At 37.6% G+C, this 18,093-nt stretch overlaps 1 protein-coding gene across 7 annotated transcripts in view; it reads left to right on the forward strand.

The window, feature by feature from the left end:
* The window catches only part of CNOT1 (CCR4-NOT transcription complex subunit 1), a 103,518-nt gene that overhangs the window by 82,425 nt on the left and 3,000 nt on the right, over positions 1 to 18,093 (forward strand). For 3 of the 7 annotated variants that reach the window (XM_047834785.1, XM_047834787.1, XM_047834786.1), the window contains exons 31-45: positions 1,711 to 2,007; positions 2,683 to 2,823; positions 2,917 to 3,021; positions 3,773 to 3,892; positions 5,054 to 5,245; positions 6,055 to 6,197; positions 6,647 to 6,755; positions 6,858 to 7,027; positions 7,663 to 7,915; positions 10,117 to 10,365; positions 11,795 to 11,958; positions 12,153 to 12,270; positions 13,688 to 13,789; positions 16,585 to 16,758; positions 17,556 to 17,705. In XM_047834785.1, coding sequence (XP_047690741.1) covers positions 1,711 to 2,007; positions 2,683 to 2,823; positions 2,917 to 3,021; positions 3,773 to 3,892; positions 5,054 to 5,245; positions 6,055 to 6,197; positions 6,647 to 6,755; positions 6,858 to 7,027; positions 7,663 to 7,915; positions 10,117 to 10,365; positions 11,795 to 11,958; positions 12,153 to 12,270; positions 13,688 to 13,789; positions 16,585 to 16,758; positions 17,556 to 17,705 — 2,487 coding nt within the window. Of the gene's footprint in view, positions 1 to 1,710; positions 2,008 to 2,682; positions 2,824 to 2,916; positions 3,022 to 3,772; positions 3,893 to 5,053; positions 5,246 to 6,054; positions 6,198 to 6,646; positions 6,756 to 6,857; positions 7,028 to 7,662; positions 7,916 to 10,116; positions 10,366 to 11,794; positions 11,959 to 12,152; positions 12,306 to 13,687; positions 13,790 to 16,584; positions 16,759 to 17,555; positions 17,706 to 18,093 lie in introns of those variants that run through there. The other 4 variants (XM_047834788.1, XM_047834790.1, XM_047834789.1 and 1 more) reach the window with 2 other exon arrangements.

Consider the following 18,093-nt stretch of genomic DNA (forward strand, 5'->3'; position numbering starts at 1 on the left):
GCTGATTCCTGTGTGTATGTGTAAAGTCTCCAAGCCAGGATCTAAAAGTGAGACTTAATACTTTCAGTTACATTCTATATTCCAGAAGGAAGTTTGGTCTGAAGTCATATAAAATGCCAATAGTTACAGGTATTTTACTCTGTGTATTGAGAGTGATGATTATCTTCTTTTAGTCTACTTAACACTTGTTCAGAATCAGATACTGGAATATTCATGGTGTTTGATTTTTTAGAAACTGCCCATGTTCACAAATACAGGAATAACATTAATACATTGAGCTTTTTTATTTAAAGGACACAAAGGGATTTAAAAAAGATCATTTTAGGGGCGCCTGGGTGGCTCAGTTGGTTAAGCATCTGACTTCGGCTCAGGTCATGATCTCATGGTTTGTGATTTCACTCCCCTCATTGGGCTCTGTGCTGACAGCTCAGAGCCTGGGCCCTGCTTCAGATTCTGTCTTTCCCTCTCTCTCTCTCCTCTCCCCTGCTTACGCTGTGTCTATCTCTCAAAAATAAGTAAACATTAAAAAATTAAAAAATCTTAACCTAGGTCTCTCTCCTGTACCCCCATGGCACTTAATTTTTTGTGGGGTGGGGGGAGCCCTTAGATTTAGAAATTGTGATTCCCCTTTATAACACTGTCAGTAATCTGAATATTTTTATGTATCCATCATGAGTATTTTAGAAGTTTCTCACAAATTCATTAAGTTAAAGAGATCAAGTGATGGGGCGCCTGGGTGGCGCAGTCGGTTAAGCGTCCGACTTCAGCCAGGTCACGATCTCGTGGTCCGGGAGTTCGAGCCCCGCGTCGGGCTCTGGGCTGATGGCTCAGAGCCTGGAGCCTGTTTCCGATTCTGTGTCTCCCTCTCTCTCTGCCCCTCCCCCGTTCATGCTCTGTCTCTCTCTGTCCCAAAAATAAATAAACGTTGAAAAAAAATTTTTTTTAAGAGATCAAGTGAGTATTAGGGCATACCAGAGGTAAAAGATTAGAAACAGTCATTCAGGTGAAGCAAAGTGGCTTCAATGTATGGTAATGTAAATGTTTGCTATTCTGGAGAATTATTTGTAGTAATGTTTCTGTAGAAATCCTTTTCTCTGTTAACCTGATTCTTTTTGCATTTATTTCTCCACGCAACTATAGAAGCTACATTATTTTTTTTTAATTTAAAACAGGTTTTTTTGAATGTTTTTATTTCTTTTTGAGACAGAAAGCATGAGCAGGGGAGGGGCAGAGAGAGAGGGAGACACAGAATCTGAAGCAGGCTCCAGGCCCTGAGCTGTCAGCACAGAGCCCAACGTGGGGCTTGAATCCACAGACTGTGAGATCATGACCGAGCTGAAGTCAGACGCTCAACTGACTGAGCGACCCAGGCGCCCCGAAGCGCCTGGGTCTTTCTTTGAGAGTACTTAAGCTACAAATTTTAACTAAGCACATAATGGATCCTGCAATAAAAAATTTGCACATCAAACTTTTAGAATTTTTAAAAACGCAAAGACGTATTTATTATCACATATCATAAGGTATAACAAATAGTACTCTCTGTAGACTAGCTTCTATTTCCTGAGCTTTTCATTGGTTAATTTAAAGTAGAAATTGGTAGTTAATGGTTAACTTTGAAGTCATTTCCAAAATCACAGGTGTGATGACTGATGTAAGTTGGGATGTCTTACCTTAAACAAGCTGTTGACTTAACTTGTTTCCCCCACCTAGATTCCCTTGTTTCAGGCTCATCCACAGTTGAAGCAGTGTGTGCGCCAGGCAATTGAACGGGCTGTCCAGGAGCTGGTCCATCCTGTGGTGGATCGATCAATTAAGATTGCTATGACTACTTGTGAGCAAATAGTCAGGAAGGATTTTGCCCTGGATTCTGAGGAATCTCGAATGCGAATAGCAGCTCATCACATGATGCGGAACTTAACAGCTGGAATGGCTATGATTACCTGCAGGGAACCTTTGCTTATGAGCATATCTACCAACCTGAAAAACAGTTTTGCCTCAGCCCTTCGTGTAGGTTGATTATTTTCTTGGTGGAATACATAATTTCTTACGCGTGCCTGACTTTCTTTTTCTTTGCATGTCATCACATTTGATGTCTTTCCTCCTGTTGAATTGTAAATGCTGTGAGGTGAAGCCTCATGTTTTTTTGCTCACTATTGTATCCTCAACACAGTGTTTTGCAGATAGTAGATATCCAAATATTTATTGGTTTAAAGACATGAAGGGTTTAAAAATACATAAGTTAACAATATTGTTTCTGGTAATTATTAAGAATTCAGATTAAAGCACTTGCAGTAGGTCAGTGGAAAACTGTGTAAAGTGACTTTGTGTACACACACAATTACACTCTTTCCTCAGGTTAACTCATTTGCTAATTTTGGGTCTTACATGCCATGGTTAATGATGCCTCCCCCACCACCTTTTTTTTTTTTTAACTGCTTTACTGTTTCCATATTGTTCACTGTCTTCGTAACAATCTGAAAATAAAGTGTTTTGGTTGAGTAGTATTTTAATCTTACAGATGAAGATGATTTTAGGCTATTTTGTGGTCACAGCTAGTAAGTCATAAATAGAGTCAGAACTTTAAAAATTTGTATAAGCATTGCATCTCCTATTATCTGTCTTATCTATCTATCTACAGAAAACTTTAAATTGTTTTCTTTCTTTCTCTTCCCCTTCCAAAAGACTGCATCGCCACAACAGAGGGAAATGATGGATCAGGCAGCTGCTCAGTTAGCTCAGGACAATTGTGAATTAGCTTGCTGTTTTATTCAGAAGACTGCAGTAGAAAAAGCAGGTCCTGAGATGGACAAGAGATTAGCAACTGTAAGTGTTTAGCCTTTGCCATTTAAGTATTTTTTTTTTCTATTTAAGAAAATGCCTCATAACAAGAACCTCAGTGACTTTTTTTATTTGCAGGAATTTGAACTGAGAAAACATGCTAGGCAAGAAGGTCGCAGGTACTGTGATCCTGTTGTGTTAACATATCAAGCTGAGCGGATGCCAGAGCAAATCAGGCTGAAAGTAAGAATTGGGGGCATTGTCTCTCCCTACCCATCTTTGTTTTCTTTCTGTTTATGTTGCTTAAACTCCTCACCAGGACTTAGACAGTGGGGTTACATGTTGTTTCTGAGACAATATCCCACCCTCAGCGCGTATCACTTGTAGGCTACCTGTGGAGAAGGCATAAAGATATCTTAGATGGGGTCACTGGGCTGCTTCAGTTGGTAGAGAATACAATTCTTGATCTAAGGGTCGTGAGTTCAAGCCCCACGTGGTCTGTAGAGATTACTTAAACAATTTTCAAAAAGAAAAGTTACCTTAGATTGCATGCACTTGCCAGTTGTCACATCCCTATGTAAAGAGTTCATGTGCCTGTTAGTTTTTGTGTTTCGCAACTTGGTCTTGCCTTCTAGTACTTCTGTTTTAATTATTAACTACTTATTAGTGAGAAAATGTAAGAAATCTGATCACTGTTACCAGCTTCATTAGAGAATTTCATTTTGTGTGTTCCTATTTGAGGTATTTTTCCCTAGAAAAACTCAAACGAATTTTTAAACAAAGGGGACTTTTGACAGGATTCGGGGAAATGGGAAACACTGTGAGTTGTGTGCACACACATACATGTGCAATTACACTATTATATGTTGTAGTGACTCCTGTGTGCCTTCTCCAGAATCCCTGTGCGTACTTCCATGCAAACTTTCCACTTTCAAAGAACTTTGCTTCGATTCTGTGAAGAGGATCCTGTCAAAATAGGTTTTCTTCTTTCCAGGTTGGTGGTGTGGACCCAAAGCAGCTGGCTGTTTATGAAGAGTTTGCACGCAATGTGCCTGGCTTCTTGCCCACAAATGATTTAAGTCAGCCTACAGGATTTTTAGCCCAACCCATGAAGGTAAATTGTTCCTTGGATTAAATTGAATGTTTTACATTTTAATTTGAATGTTTTTATCAAATCTATCTCTTGCTTCCTGAGAGTTTAAGTTAAAGGGGGGAAAATTACCCCACGGTTGATGAGTATAGTTATTCTTTGTATTAGATCAGGATGGCACACAGAGGAACTTTTTTATTTTTTTTAAATCCATGAGGTTGATTTTCATGTTTTGTCCTAATTAAAGGAATTTATATGGTGACCCCATCACTTTGCCTATGTTTTGTAAAAAGAGTTTCTAAAATTTTGATATAATTATTTACAGAAAAGTTGGGAGATGTAGGGGAAAACATTTTGCCCCTGAACCATTTGAATATAAGATGCTGACCCTGGTGTCCCAATCACTTTCAAATACTTTGGTCTGTGTTATCTACAAAGACATTCTCCTGTGTGACCATAGTACAGCTATTGAAATCAGGATGTTAATACTGATACATTAATACCTAATCCTGATACCTCATTCAGATTTTATGAAGTGTCCTAGTATCATCTGTTTATAGTTAAAAGGACTTATTTCAGAATCACACATTTTTAGTTAGTTATGTTTTTAAAGTTTCCTCCAGGTCAGTCTGGTATAGTACCTTACCTTTTCCTCATCTTTCATGACCTTGACACTTTTGCAGACTACAGGCTAGTTATTTTCTAGAATGTCCTGGTTTGGATTTGTTCAGTATGTTCTCAGGAATAGATTCAAATAGTGCATCTTTGATATATTTATCACAGAAATGATGCTGTGTTATTATTCTGTTAGGCTTTGACAGCTGGACTGGGTACTATATTTTCTGTGGTTTGGATTACCTACTTTCCTAGGCTATATCCTGTCCCATTATCTGTCTTGTTTTCTTTGATTACTTGATTATATTGATGTCTGTCAGCCCTTCCATAGTCAAGTGAAGTACCCCTTCTCGCATCCCTGCCTTGCACTGCCCCACCTCATGTCATTAAGATTGAATAGTTCAGGAAAGGGAATGGAAGAGCCGCCCCTCTGTTTTGATTGGGGAGGGGGGTGGGTGGGAATCAAGGGAGTAAACATACTAAAATACTTTTTAATTGCTGCATGTGCCAGTGAAAAATCTGAAAAATTTTTGCTTATCTCTTTTTTGGTTCTTTCCTTCTCTCAAACAGCAAGCTTGGGCAACAGATGATGTAGCTCAGATATATGATAAATGCATTACAGAACTGGAGCAGCACCTACATGCCATCCCACCAACTTTGGCCATGAATCCTCAAGCTCAGGCTCTTAGAAGTCTTTTGGAGGTTGTAGTATTATCTCGAAACTCTCGGGATGCCATAGCTGCTCTTGGATTGCTCCAGAAGGTTAGTTCTTTTTTAAGTTTGTTAGAGAGGGAGCAGGGGATGGGCAGAGAGAGGGAATGAGAGAATTCTAACCAGGCTCCACCCCATCAGCACAGAGCCAACATGGGGGCTCAATCCCATGAACCGTGAGAGCATGACCTGAGCCGAAGTCAACAGTCAGATAGATGCTTAACTGACTCAGCCACCCAGGTGCCCCATTAAATGTTAATTTTAAGAAGAAACTATGTTTGTAAATCTAGTGACCTGCACCATCGCCTACTTAAGTTAGATTCAGATTTTAAAATTAAGATAAAACAAATTTTGTTTGGTAAAAACTGGGTGAATTTTTCCCAGAACAGAATGTAGTCATGGCACTTACCAACGGCAAAGTGGGAAAATCTTTTTTTATTACAATTTTTTGAAAACACAGTTATTTAAGAAACTTCAAAAGACAGCACTTTAGATTTGGAGGGAAAGGTTGATCCACGTAGGTGGGTTATGTGGGAGGGTTGTTACGGACCATTGGATTTTGACTGTGTAGGGACAGTGGGACTTTTTATGTGAAGAACACATGTGAATGTAAATTAGAATTGAGAGAGAGAGAGAGAGAGAGAGAGAGAGAGAGAGAGAGAGAGAGTGTGTGTGTGTGTGTGTGTGTGTGTGTGTGTGTGTGTGTGTGTGTGTGAAAAGGGTTTTGGTGAGTGGAGACATTGTTAACTTGAGGCTCCAGAAGATACATTGTAATTTCTGTTAAGGTTTGGTTTTTGGCTTTGAAAGTTGGGCTGAATACTATATTTTCCATGTTTGTGAATACTGTTTTTCTTCCATAGGCTGTAGAGGGTTTACTAGATGCCACAAGTGGTGCTGATGCTGACCTATTGCTGCGCTACAGGGAGTGCCACCTTTTGGTCTTAAAAGCTCTTCAGGATGGCCGGGCATATGGGTCTCCATGGTGTAACAAACAGATCACAAGGTCAGTATCCATCTTAAACAAGTACTGTTTATTAGACTGCTTTCTAAGATACATGGCCCTTTTCATGTCCAGAGGTTTCCTTTTTTTCTAGAAGGCAAATGGGACTTTGACGAATATACAAAACCAGTACTTTGCTTTGGGGAATAAATTGCAGATCATTGGTTTTAAAAGGTTTCAATGATTTCTTGGCAGTGGTGTTCACATATAAATATTTCAATGTCTTAAGTGGAATGCTTTGTTTTCTAGGCTTTGAAAGAAAAGCTTGAGTTTTAACACTGTGCTGTCTGTTCTGCTTCATTATTGGCTATTTTGAATTTTGGATACTGATTTGCATTTGGTTCTCAAAGCATCCTTAATTTGGAACAAATTACCACTGAATAAAATAGGATCTTTATTTTACCTGTTACAATATGGTTAAGCCTATATGAGTAAAGAAACACTTTTTCTAGGTGCCTAATTGAATGTCGGGATGAATATAAATACAATGTTGAAGCAGTGGAGTTGCTAATTCGCAATCATTTGGTTAATATGCAGCAGTATGATCTTCACCTAGCACAGGTATGGAAGGAATTTTCTTAAACAGAAAAAGGGCTCTGGTAGCTGGGAAGTGTGTTTGCGATAAGTGTTGTCTATCTTACGTTGTGCTTTCTGTGTTGCCAGTCAATGGAGAATGGTTTAAACTACATGGCCGTGGCATTTGCTATGCAATTGGTAAAAATCCTGCTGGTGGATGAAAGGAGTGTTGCTCATGTTACTGAGGCAGATCTGTTCCACACCATTGAAACTCTCATGAGGATTAATGCTCACTCCAGAGGCAATGCTCCAGAAGGGTGAGGATGGTGATGGGATCTTTGTGTGTTGAGTCTAAGAATGAGCTTTAGAAATGAATGTGCAGATTTACTAACATTACCTATTAGAACTGCTGTACAACATGTGGGAAGCTTTAGTGAGGCCTAATATTGTCCCTTGAAGTATGAGAGCTTAACTAACCGCCAAGCCACCTTGCTGTAGAGCAAGCAGTACATACCGTACTAGACTTGGTGTCAGGAGTCCTGTGTTTAAGCCCTGGCACTTAAAATTTTGATTTTAGGCAAGTTGACTTACCCCCCCTCCTCAAGCCTTTTCTTGAATAAAATAGAAATAGTATCTCAGAGAATTGTTGAGATTAAGATAAATAACAAACCATGGCACATGGTAGGCGCACAGAGTGTTTGTTAACTATGCACATCAGCTCCATCTCAACAGGCATCATTTTTTTTTTTGGGTCAAGAAGTGGCTTAAGTGAGGTCAGTCAGTCATTTGCATATTATGTGGTCATGAGTAAACAGGAAGAGACCAAAGATAGCTTTGCTTATATATGGAAATCACTGTGTGGTTTCTATTAAATAAGCAGATTGTCCAACTGTATGTCTGTGAAATCACAACCATGAGTAGACTGATTTTCACTCTGGATTTATTGTACTAGATTGCCCCAGCTGATGGAAGTAGTGCGATCCAACTATGAAGCAATGATTGATCGTGCTCATGGAGGCCCTAACTTTATGATGCATTCTGGGATCTCTCAAGCCTCAGAGTATGATGATCCTCCAGGCCTGAGGGAGAAGGCAGAGTATCTTCTGAGGGAATGGGTGAATCTCTACCATTCAGCAGCAGCTGGCCGTGACAGTACCAAAGCTTTCTCTGCGTTTGTTGGACAGGTAGAGCTTTTGGAAAGAAAGGTGCTTTTTATTCAACATAAGTAGGGTGTGATGCCTCCAATATTTAAGCTCAGTATTATGTACCTGTGGTCAGACAGTTACCTCCATACTCATGTAAACCAAAATGTCAGCATCGTTACTCTGTTAAATTGATAAAGCCTATTTCATTCCTCATCTTTGGACACTAAGCAGTAAATTCAACATTTCACGTCCCCTTTAGTTCTATTTATCCCATTTCAGTAGTCATAGCTACAAAATACAGTGGATCAGATAATGAATAATGAAATTGCCACATGTATGTAGTAATTTTACTAGCTTGATAATCAATAGTGAGGGAATTTGGGGCTAATTAATATTCTCATAATAGCCCATGTTTTTAAAAATAAGAAAATGCAACAAAATCTTAAATATTTAAATGGTAGAGCCTTTTATTATATTTTCTAAACTAAGTAGCTTATCTGCCTATAATTGGTTAACATGGTTTTTTGGGAAATAGTTTCTATTTTCATGTGATTTTATCTAAATTGGACTTTGAGTTAAAGTGTTAGGAAACCATTTCCTAGAAAAGAATATTTGAACAGGATGAGTAAACAACAGTGTAGGAAGAGAGTGATAGTACCATTTTAGCATTCTGTTTTTGATTATTACTGGCTGTTTTCAACCACTGTAAGGGATTCATGCTCAGTAGCCAGTTTGTCCTGATCATACTACTTAATTGCCAGAGTGGTGCTTTTGCTGAACTGGCCTTAGAATTCCTTTAGTAGAACTATTGTAATGTTTATTCAGGGAGAGATACTAGCTTATCTGCTTATTTCTGCAGATTGACCATTATATTTTTTAAACTGAGACCAAAGCATAGGTGTGCAACCAAAGAAAGATTGCAATTAGATCTATTATCAAATAAATGACAGTGGATTATGGAAGAGCTGATTAGAATTTTAAAAGTTGTTAAAAATTGGATTTACTGTTTAAGATGAATGTTAACTTGGTAAATAAATCATACTAAGTAGGTCTCTACCTTAAAAGAATTTTAAAATACACCTTATTGCAAAGCTGTTGTTGAATATTTACAGTTTGATTTTCTGATTTGGATGGAAGAACTTTGAATCAGTTGGGGTTTTTTTGTGATCATCAAAATTTCATGGGTATGGATGTGGCGCTTGTCTCAGCTCTTCCTGCTGGCTTATTTACTCTTGTTTTTTCTCTCTGTTTAAAAAAGATACTGTATTTATACTTTTTAATCTCTTTTGCATCCTTTTGAGAATTCTTTCTTCCTTGACCTCCTTGATAACAGCAGTCTGTCTTTGTTACCTCCCCCTGGTAGTTTCTCAAGATTTCAATGTACAAAAGTCCCTTTGCTGACCTTCTGTCTTGCCTAGGGTACATAAGTTTCAATTCAGTTATTTTACTGCTTATCAAGGGACAGTGAAATTGTTTTAAAGTTTCCAAGATATCGGTCAAGTTTCCATTTTGGGCTTGGTTTCTTTAAGCACTGACCTCCTTCTCCCTCTGCACCCTTAACACCTCTTATACTGCCTTCTTCTTTTGTACTAGCCAAATAACTTCTCTGCTTCACTTCCAAATCGTGTCATAAAATTTGTTCTTTATCCTTTGTTTTGAAGAAATTCATTCTGTCCGTGTTATTTTAAACAATTTATGTCGAAATAAACTGAATTTACATTTAAGTAGCCAGGTATGATCTGTGGCTATTTTCTTTGGTACCTACTTATTGTGCAAATTATTACTTGACTTTGCATGTTGCAGCTAGTTGGAGTTTAAAAATTTTGTTACTGGTTAAGTCAGTTGGGAGAAGTTATCTTAAATTCTGTGAAAAAGTAAAATATACATAATTTAATCTCTTACTTGGGGGAATTATGAATTGGTTAGAATGTCTAACTATGACTTAATAGGTTACTAAAAGTTGGTTCGTTTGCCTAGTTAATTTTTCCACTTTACTTGGCTATGGACTGTTAACTCAAAATTGCCATGTTACTATTTCTTTCTCAATTTCCATCATTTCTGTTCTTCATTAAACTTAAAACTAAGGAATTCTGTCATCTGTCCTTAATGGATAAATCATTTTCATGACCCCTGTTTTTACAAAGTAAGAAGTAGAAATGTGACCAGGAGTAAATGGGAGAATACGTCTTAAATATGAAAATTAAAAAATTATTTGTGTGTATTATATCTCACTGTGTTTTATATTTTTATTCCTTTGGTAGATGCACCAGCAAGGAATCCTGAAGACTGATGACCTCATAACAAGGTTCTTTCGTCTGTGTACTGAAATGTGTGTAGAAATCAGTTACCGTGCTCAGGCAGAGCAGCAGCACAATCCTGCTGCTAATCCCACCATGATCCGAGCCAAGTGCTATCACAACCTGGATGCCTTTGTCCGCCTCATTGCACTGCTAGTGAAGCACTCAGGGGAGGCCACCAACACTGTCACAAAGATTAATCTGCTGAACAAGGTCTGAAATTCTCTCTTGCCTTAGTCTTGATACACTTGAAGCCTGCATCAGTGGTTCTTAGGGCCCAGTCCCTTCCCCAAAACATTTTGTAATAGCCCTTTTTCTGTCCTGAAATTAAACTCATAGATAGTATTATAAACATAGTCATTAAATATTAGAAGAGTGTAGTGTCTGAACTAAAAGTCCACCCCTCCTCCCCCTCCAACCACCACAAGGTATTTCAGTATGTTAATGTTTGGTAATGACTATACTGGAAGATATTTAGATAATATAGAATTTTGGGCTATGTGCAGAATCACCCTGAATGGGGTGGCTCGACCTGTCCACTGATAACAGATTAGCACCTCAGATACCAGGAGTGACATTGCAGTTGATTGTTTTCTTTAAAGGAACAAAATGGTTTTCTTTTGACATATATAGAATTCCTGGAAATTTCAGTATTAAAACTGCAAAAACGAACTTAGAGTTTGGTCTTGGGTAATTACAAGTAGGTTGCCCTGTCCCTCACTCTCCAGTGGGAAAATCCAGTGGAATGCAGTATGGTTCTTTGTGTTTTTAAATTTATTTATTTATTTTGAGAGAGAGCACTCAAGCTGGGGAAGGGCAGAGAGACAGAATCCCAATCAGGCTCTACGCTGTCAGCCCAGCCCATTGTGGGGCTCTATCCCACAAACCATGAGATCATGACCTGAGCCAAAATCAAGAGAGGCTTGACTGTTGCTGAGCTGCCCAGGTACTTCCAGTTCTTTGTGTATGTGAGACATTTCTGCAGCCTGAGAGCTTCCCTGGCTTTCCATCTATTAAATGCCAAGAGAAGTATAAACCATTTTGCTTCTTGTCGGCTTTACTCACATCAGACCAGAAAAATTAGGTTGTTACATTGTATTAACATGATGGAATACGATGTACCATGTTCCTTTCTAAAGCTTACAAAAAAACCAGTATTTGTGGAGAGTATGTTTCTGGTCTAAGATCATTGAAATTCAAAGAAAACAAAATTCTGCGGGCCACATCAGTGTATGGCCCTTTTGGGTGCCAGCATATAATTTTGTATTCAAATGATATGTGTCCTTTAATGTGGGACTTAAGAATACAAGGTAGGGGCGCCTGGGTGGCGCAGTCGGTTGAGCGTCCGACTTCAGCCAGGTCACGATCTCGCGGTCCGGGAGTTCGAGCCCCGCGTCGGGCTCTGGGCTGATGGCGCAGAGCCTGGAGCCTGTTTCCGATTCTGTGTCTCCCTCTCTCTCTGCCCCTCCCCCGTTCATGCTCTGTCTCTCTCTGTCCCAAAAATAAATAAACGTTGAAAAAAAAATTTTTTTTTAAAAAATAAAAAAAAAAAAAAAGAATACAAGGTAAAAAAAACTTGTCTGATGAGTGGTAAGTGAATTATTTTTATGATATACAGGCTCGTAATCTGTGTGCTCTGTAGGTTCTTGGTATAGTCGTGGGAGTTCTCCTGCAGGATCACGATGTCCGGCAAAGTGAATTTCAGCAGCTTCCTTACCATCGAATTTTTATCATGCTGCTCTTGGAACTCAATGCACCTGAGCATGTATTGGAAACCATTAATTTCCAGACACTTACAGCTTTCTGGTGAGTATTGTTGGATTTAATTGAGATTTCCCATTAAGGATTGCTATTTTGTTGGTAAAATTTGAGAAGTAGTATTCTTGTGGATTTGAGGCATGTTGATTTGTAATACATCTTGAATGTTACTTACTTATATTGATGTGGTATTCACCATATTTAACTTGGACCTTCTTCTGACTAAGGTTTTCTTCTTTCAGCAATACATTCCACATCTTGAGGCCTACCAAAGCCCCTGGCTTTGTGTATGCCTGGCTTGAACTGATCTCCCATCGGATATTTATTGCAAGAATGCTGGCACATACGCCACAGCAGAAGGTGTGGCTGCAGTTTATCTCCTACAGATGAAGACTGTAACTACTTGGAGCTTATTATTAGCACTTTTAGTCATTTAGTAATAATTTTACTTATTCCAGGTTTAGTCGAGAATAATTTCATGTGGAGTAAAGTTTTGGAGAGAGGTTTAACAAGTACTTGACTGCCTCTGCCTAGAAGCCATTCCTCGGTGATTAGGGTATTGCTTTTCCAAGTGTCTTGTGAGCCATCTGTGTTAATTTCTTAAGGACTTTTTAAAAACTGAAACCTTGGAGCACCTTTGTAGACTTATATATAAAACTTCGAATACTGGAGTTCTAGAACCCACCAGTTTTACAGGTTCTCACCTTAAATGCTAAAGACTCTCACACTCAAGGGTGAAGACTGCTGGCTTGTATTTGAAGGAATTAGGATCAAGTTTTAGTAAAGAGTTTTATTTTTTTAATTTTTATTATTTTTAAGTGTTTATTTTTGAGAGACTGAGTGTGTGTGTGTGAGCAGGGGAGGGGCAGAGAGAGAGGGAGACACAGAATCCAAATCAGGCTCCAGGCTCTGAGCTGTCAGTGCAGAGCCCGATGCAGGGCTGGAACTCCCAAATTGTGAGATCATGACCTAAGCTGAAGTGGGACACTTAAATGACTGAGACATCCAGGTGCCCCCTTTAGTAAAGAGTTTTTAAAGTGTAATTGCAATAAACATAGTTAACATGAGAGGTTTCTCTCCCATCTTGCAATTAAATGGCAAATGAATATGGTAGAACATATCCTTGATTGGCCTTTCAGAAGAAAATATGACTAATGTGCTTGGCAAAAAAAGAAAGTGAGCTAATCCTTAAATGGAGTGTATATTGTTTGATATTCCAGGAGGAGAAACACAATAACATTGAATAAAATTGCCCCCAAATAAACACACTTAGTAAAATTGGGAGTTGGTGACAGGTTCAGCCATGTTTGGCTGAAAATAGAGGATTTATAGTGTGAACTTTTTATAAACTGGATCAAATTATTTGACAGGAGTTGGGAGTGGGGAAAGAAATGGTTTGAGACCTAGGACTTAATTAAAACAAGGAACTTAAAAATAAATACAGGAAGGAAGGAAGAAAACAGACCTCTGTCAGTTTCTTAGTTGACTGTTTTGTGTTGTGTCTGAAATTTTCTCCAGGTTTACTACTCCTCTTCAAATTTTGCTTACAGGCACAAGGACCCATACATCCTAGAATTCTGGAGCCATTTTGTTTTAAATATTTCTCACTGTTTCTGTAATTATCCTTACTCCTTTTTAATGCCAGTCTTCAAGAGACTTATTTATGTCAGTATTCTCTAGTTCTATTAGTCTGAAGAAGATAGTAAATAAGTCAACTTTTTGGTGGTAGAACAGCAACCGAGTAGAATTACAACTCATGTATATTTCTTTCTTTCAGGGATGGCCTATGTATGCACAGCTACTGATTGATTTATTCAAATATTTAGCGCCTTTCCTTAGAAATGTGGAACTCACCAAACCTATGCAAATCCTCTATAAGGTAATTAATCTAGAGTTACAAATTAAAATAAAATTTAAAAATACACACTCTCAACTGGGAATGTGAGGCCTAATATTTTTTATTAAGCTTTTAAAGTATAAAATATATTCAGAAAAGTGCAAAAGTCCAATGTTCTTATATAACCAGCACCCGAACAGGGTATTCCATATGTTCAGCTTTAGTAGATACTACTACTTTTATAAAATATACATAGCTGTTAATTGACACACCAGCATGTGCCTGGTATTTACTGTTTTGTGTTAGCCATTTTGGCAGTTGTGCAGTAGGATCTCATTGTGGATTTAGTTTGGATTTCCTTGATTTTTTTTTTAAATGAATAGCTTGGCCATTTGGATATCCTTTTGTGATGCTCCTCTTCCAGTTTTTTGCTCATATTTCTACTAGATTATCTGTTTTCTTTTTATAGGACTGCTTCATACATTCTGGATATAAGTCCTTTGTTTAATATATATTCAAACATTTCCTACTCTTGTGGCTTTTTTACTCCCTTAAAAGTAGGGTGTCTTTTGAGGAATGGAAACTTTAATGTAGTCAGAATTACCAAGTTTTTACTTTCATCTCATGTAAGAAATCTTTTTTTTTTTTTTGTATCTGACGTAAGAAATCTTTGGCAGTCCCAAGTCGCATTCTCTTCTGTGTGTGCTCTGTTCACTGCCCAAGAAGCCGTATAATTCTGGCTTTTACGCTTAGGAGGTATGACCTATCTCAGAGTTATTTTTGTGTATGGTAAGATTCGTTTCCTCCTCTTTCCTTATATCCCCACCCCAATAAATAATGTACAGCTTTTCAGTACCATTCTTTATTCCCTATTGAATTGCTTGGGCACCTATGTCAAAATAATTGACCATTTGTGTATGGGTGTCTCTCTAGTTCATCTGTTTTATGTTCTTAGGGCAGTATAAAACTGTCTTGAGTTGTAAGACTTACATATAAAGCCAGAGTAATCAAGCAAAGTGATTCCTCTTCAACTTTGCTCTCTTTTAAGATTATTTTGGCTATTTTGTGTCATTTGCCGTTGCATAAAACTACACAGTCATCTTCACTTCTAAAAGCTGGCTGGGATTTAGATTGAGATTGCAGTGAATCTCTAGATCATTTTGGAGAGAATAGACATCTTAATAATGTTGAGCTTTCAATCCTGAACATGAATATTTCTATTTAGTTAGGTCTTTAATTTTACTATGCAGTGCTTTGTAGTTTTCAGAATAGAGCTTTTCAACCTCTTTCTTTAGACTTATGCCTATACATTTTGTGGGTTTTTTGGTGACATTGTAAAATGTCTTTAAACTTTTTCATACTTGGTAGCAATGTATAGAAACAAACTGATTTTTGTATATTGGCCTTGCATCCAGCTACCTTGCAAAATTTACATTTTCTGGGAGTTTATGAGTGTCTTTTGTGGGGAGAAGTGTATTCTGTATTCGTTCCATCAACATGTAACTTTGGGTTTGTGTTTTACTTTTTCTTGCCAGTAACTCCCAGGAAAGTCTTGAATAGAAGAGAGTGATAATGACATGTTTGTCTCATTAATGATCCTAAGGAAAGCTTTTAGTTATTCACCATTAAGTATAATGTTTTTATAAATCTACAGTTTTGTTTTGCAGATACCATTATCTGAATAAGGAAATGCCCTCTATTCATAATTTGTTGAGTTTTTAAATCATTAAATAGGTATGGAGTCATATTGAATGCCTTTTTGCATTCAAGAAAATGTAAAAAATCTTTTTTCTGTTAATATTATAACTCCATTAATTTTAAAATGTTTAAACTGCCATTGCATTTTGAATCATTTGGTCATGATATATCACTGTTATTTCTGTTTCTGATATTTAGGATTTTTGTGTGACTTTTCACATCAAATTTTGGTGTCAAGATTATGCTCATCTCATTGAAAAAGTTGGGGAAAGTTCTCTTTAAAAATTTTTTAAAGAAAGTTTGGGGAGCTCTTATTCATTGATTTTAGAGATGCTGGGGGTGGGGGGAGAGCCACAAGGGTGGGGAGGAGCAGAGAGAGGGGGACAGAGGATCCCAAGTGGGCTCTGTACTGACAGCTGTGAGCCCGATGCGGGGCTCAAACTCACGAACCGTGAGATTATGACCTGAGCTGAAACCAAGAGCTTAACCAACTGAACCACCCAGGCACCCCATTCAGATTTTATTTTGATTGGGGTTTTGGCAAGTTGGTTTTTAAAGTAGTTTATTTTATCTGAATTGTCAAATTTATTAGCATATAACTGGGGGCCATTCTCTTAAACTATTATGTCTGTAGGATCTGTAGTGATGGTCCCATTTCATTCTTGCTCTTAATATTTTTTCCATTAGTAGGGTTTATCAATTTTATTAATCTTTTCAAACAGCCAATTTTGGTTCACGCTCCTTTAATACTTTTTAAACATGTAATTGATTTTGGCTCTTTTACATTCTTGGTTTTCATAAATTATGTTTTTTCAGCTTCTGAAGTTAGAAGCCTATGTCTTTTTTTTTTTTTTTTTTTTTTTTTTTTTTTTTTTTTTTTGCTAGCCTCTTCTAGTATACAGCATTTAAGGTATTAAGTCCCCAAAATTAGATTTAGGTGATTTCCAGATGTACATGTATATATTTTGGTAAATCACTTATGACACAATTTTTTATTAAAGCCTGTAATTTGTTAATGAAGCATACTTTATACTTTTATCTTGTTTACTTGAGTTAACATTCATGATAGTATAAATGTTACTCCAACTTTCCAACTTAATATGAAAACAACCAATGTTTTTCTCATTTTTTAAAAATAGGGCACTTTGAGAGTGCTGCTGGTTCTTTTGCATGATTTCCCTGAGTTCCTTTGTGATTATCATTATGGATTTTGTGATGTGATCCCACCTAATTGTATTCAGCTAAGAAATCTCATCCTGAGTGCCTTCCCAAGAAACATGAGGCTCCCAGACCCATTCACTCCTAATCTGAAGGTAAAGTTCTAAACATTTCAAGGAAAAACAAGGTTATGTGTTAGTATTTCAGTCCTTTTCTCTGGTTGTAGACTTATTTAACATGTCTTTCCCCAGCATAAACCACATATAAGTTATTTGTTAGATAAGGATGCTCTTTGGGGGTAGGGGGCAATCATGTTATTAAGCCTGCTGAATATTGGTTTACAGTTTTGCCTAGCTGCTGTTTTTAGTTAATTTTGATAGTAAGTTAATTTTTGCAGAACGTCAACCAAGGTTTTGGGCCAGTCACTAGTTGGGTGGCCCTGATTGCACAGAATTTCAGAACAGACGTTTATAATACCTGTATTCCACAGGTATTTTTTTGTGTGTCACCCTGATGCAGCTATTGTAATTCTTATGTATTTTGTATTCTTTTTCTTTCACATGCATTTTTTTTTTAAAGTAACAAGTATGATGTTCTTTTCTTCTGAGGCATCTTTTCAAAGACTAGGGCTCTTGGTGAGTGAGCAGTATCTCCTCTGTACCCTTACTTTGAAATCCAAGTCCAGGAAAAAAATAACTAGTGCTACACATTATTAGGCTTGTTCACAGAAGGTACCTATCCTGCCTTAATTTAGAAAGATGATTTACTACAGAATGAGAGATTCCTACCTTTTATAGATTTTTAATTACAGATTAATAAAAAGTGGCAGCTCTTTGTAAGATCTTACATTGTATAGTTTTAGAAAAACAATCCTACTTTTTAGCACAGATGGAATTTGCTGTTAACTCCTACATATGCTTCTGGTTTTGATTATTGTATCTATCTGTGGCAGGTGGATATGTTAAGTGAAATTAACATTGCACCCCGGATTCTTACCAATTTTACTGGAGTGATGCCACCTCAGTTCAAAAAGGACTTGGATTCCTATCTTAAAACTCGATCACCGGTCACTTTTCTGTCTGATTTGCGCAGCAACCTACAGGTTAATTGGTTTGACTTAAATTTTCAGCTGTGTCTGTGAGTGGTCTATTTGGGAGTCAACCAGATTTAAAAATTTCTCATGGTTGGATGAGATTCACTGAATTATGCATTATACTAGTTCATCTTATCAGTGATACAAAGCCTTAGAAGAGGCAACCAGGGGAACAGGCTGATTTTCTGTACGAATACATGGCTGATAATGGTTCCCTTTCAGTACTCCCAGATGATTATTGTTGTTTTTAATGTTTGTTTATTTTTGAGAGACAGACACAGAGCATGAGCGGGGAGGGGGAGGGAGACAGGGAGGGAGGAAAGGGAGACACAGAATCCAAAGCAGGCTCCAGGCTCTGAACGGTCAGCACAGAGCCCAACGTGTGGGGCCTGAACCC

This window comes from Prionailurus viverrinus, chromosome E2, assembly GCF_022837055.1.
Source record: "Prionailurus viverrinus isolate Anna chromosome E2, UM_Priviv_1.0, whole genome shotgun sequence".
NCBI lineage: Eukaryota > Metazoa > Chordata > Mammalia > Carnivora > Felidae > Prionailurus > Prionailurus viverrinus.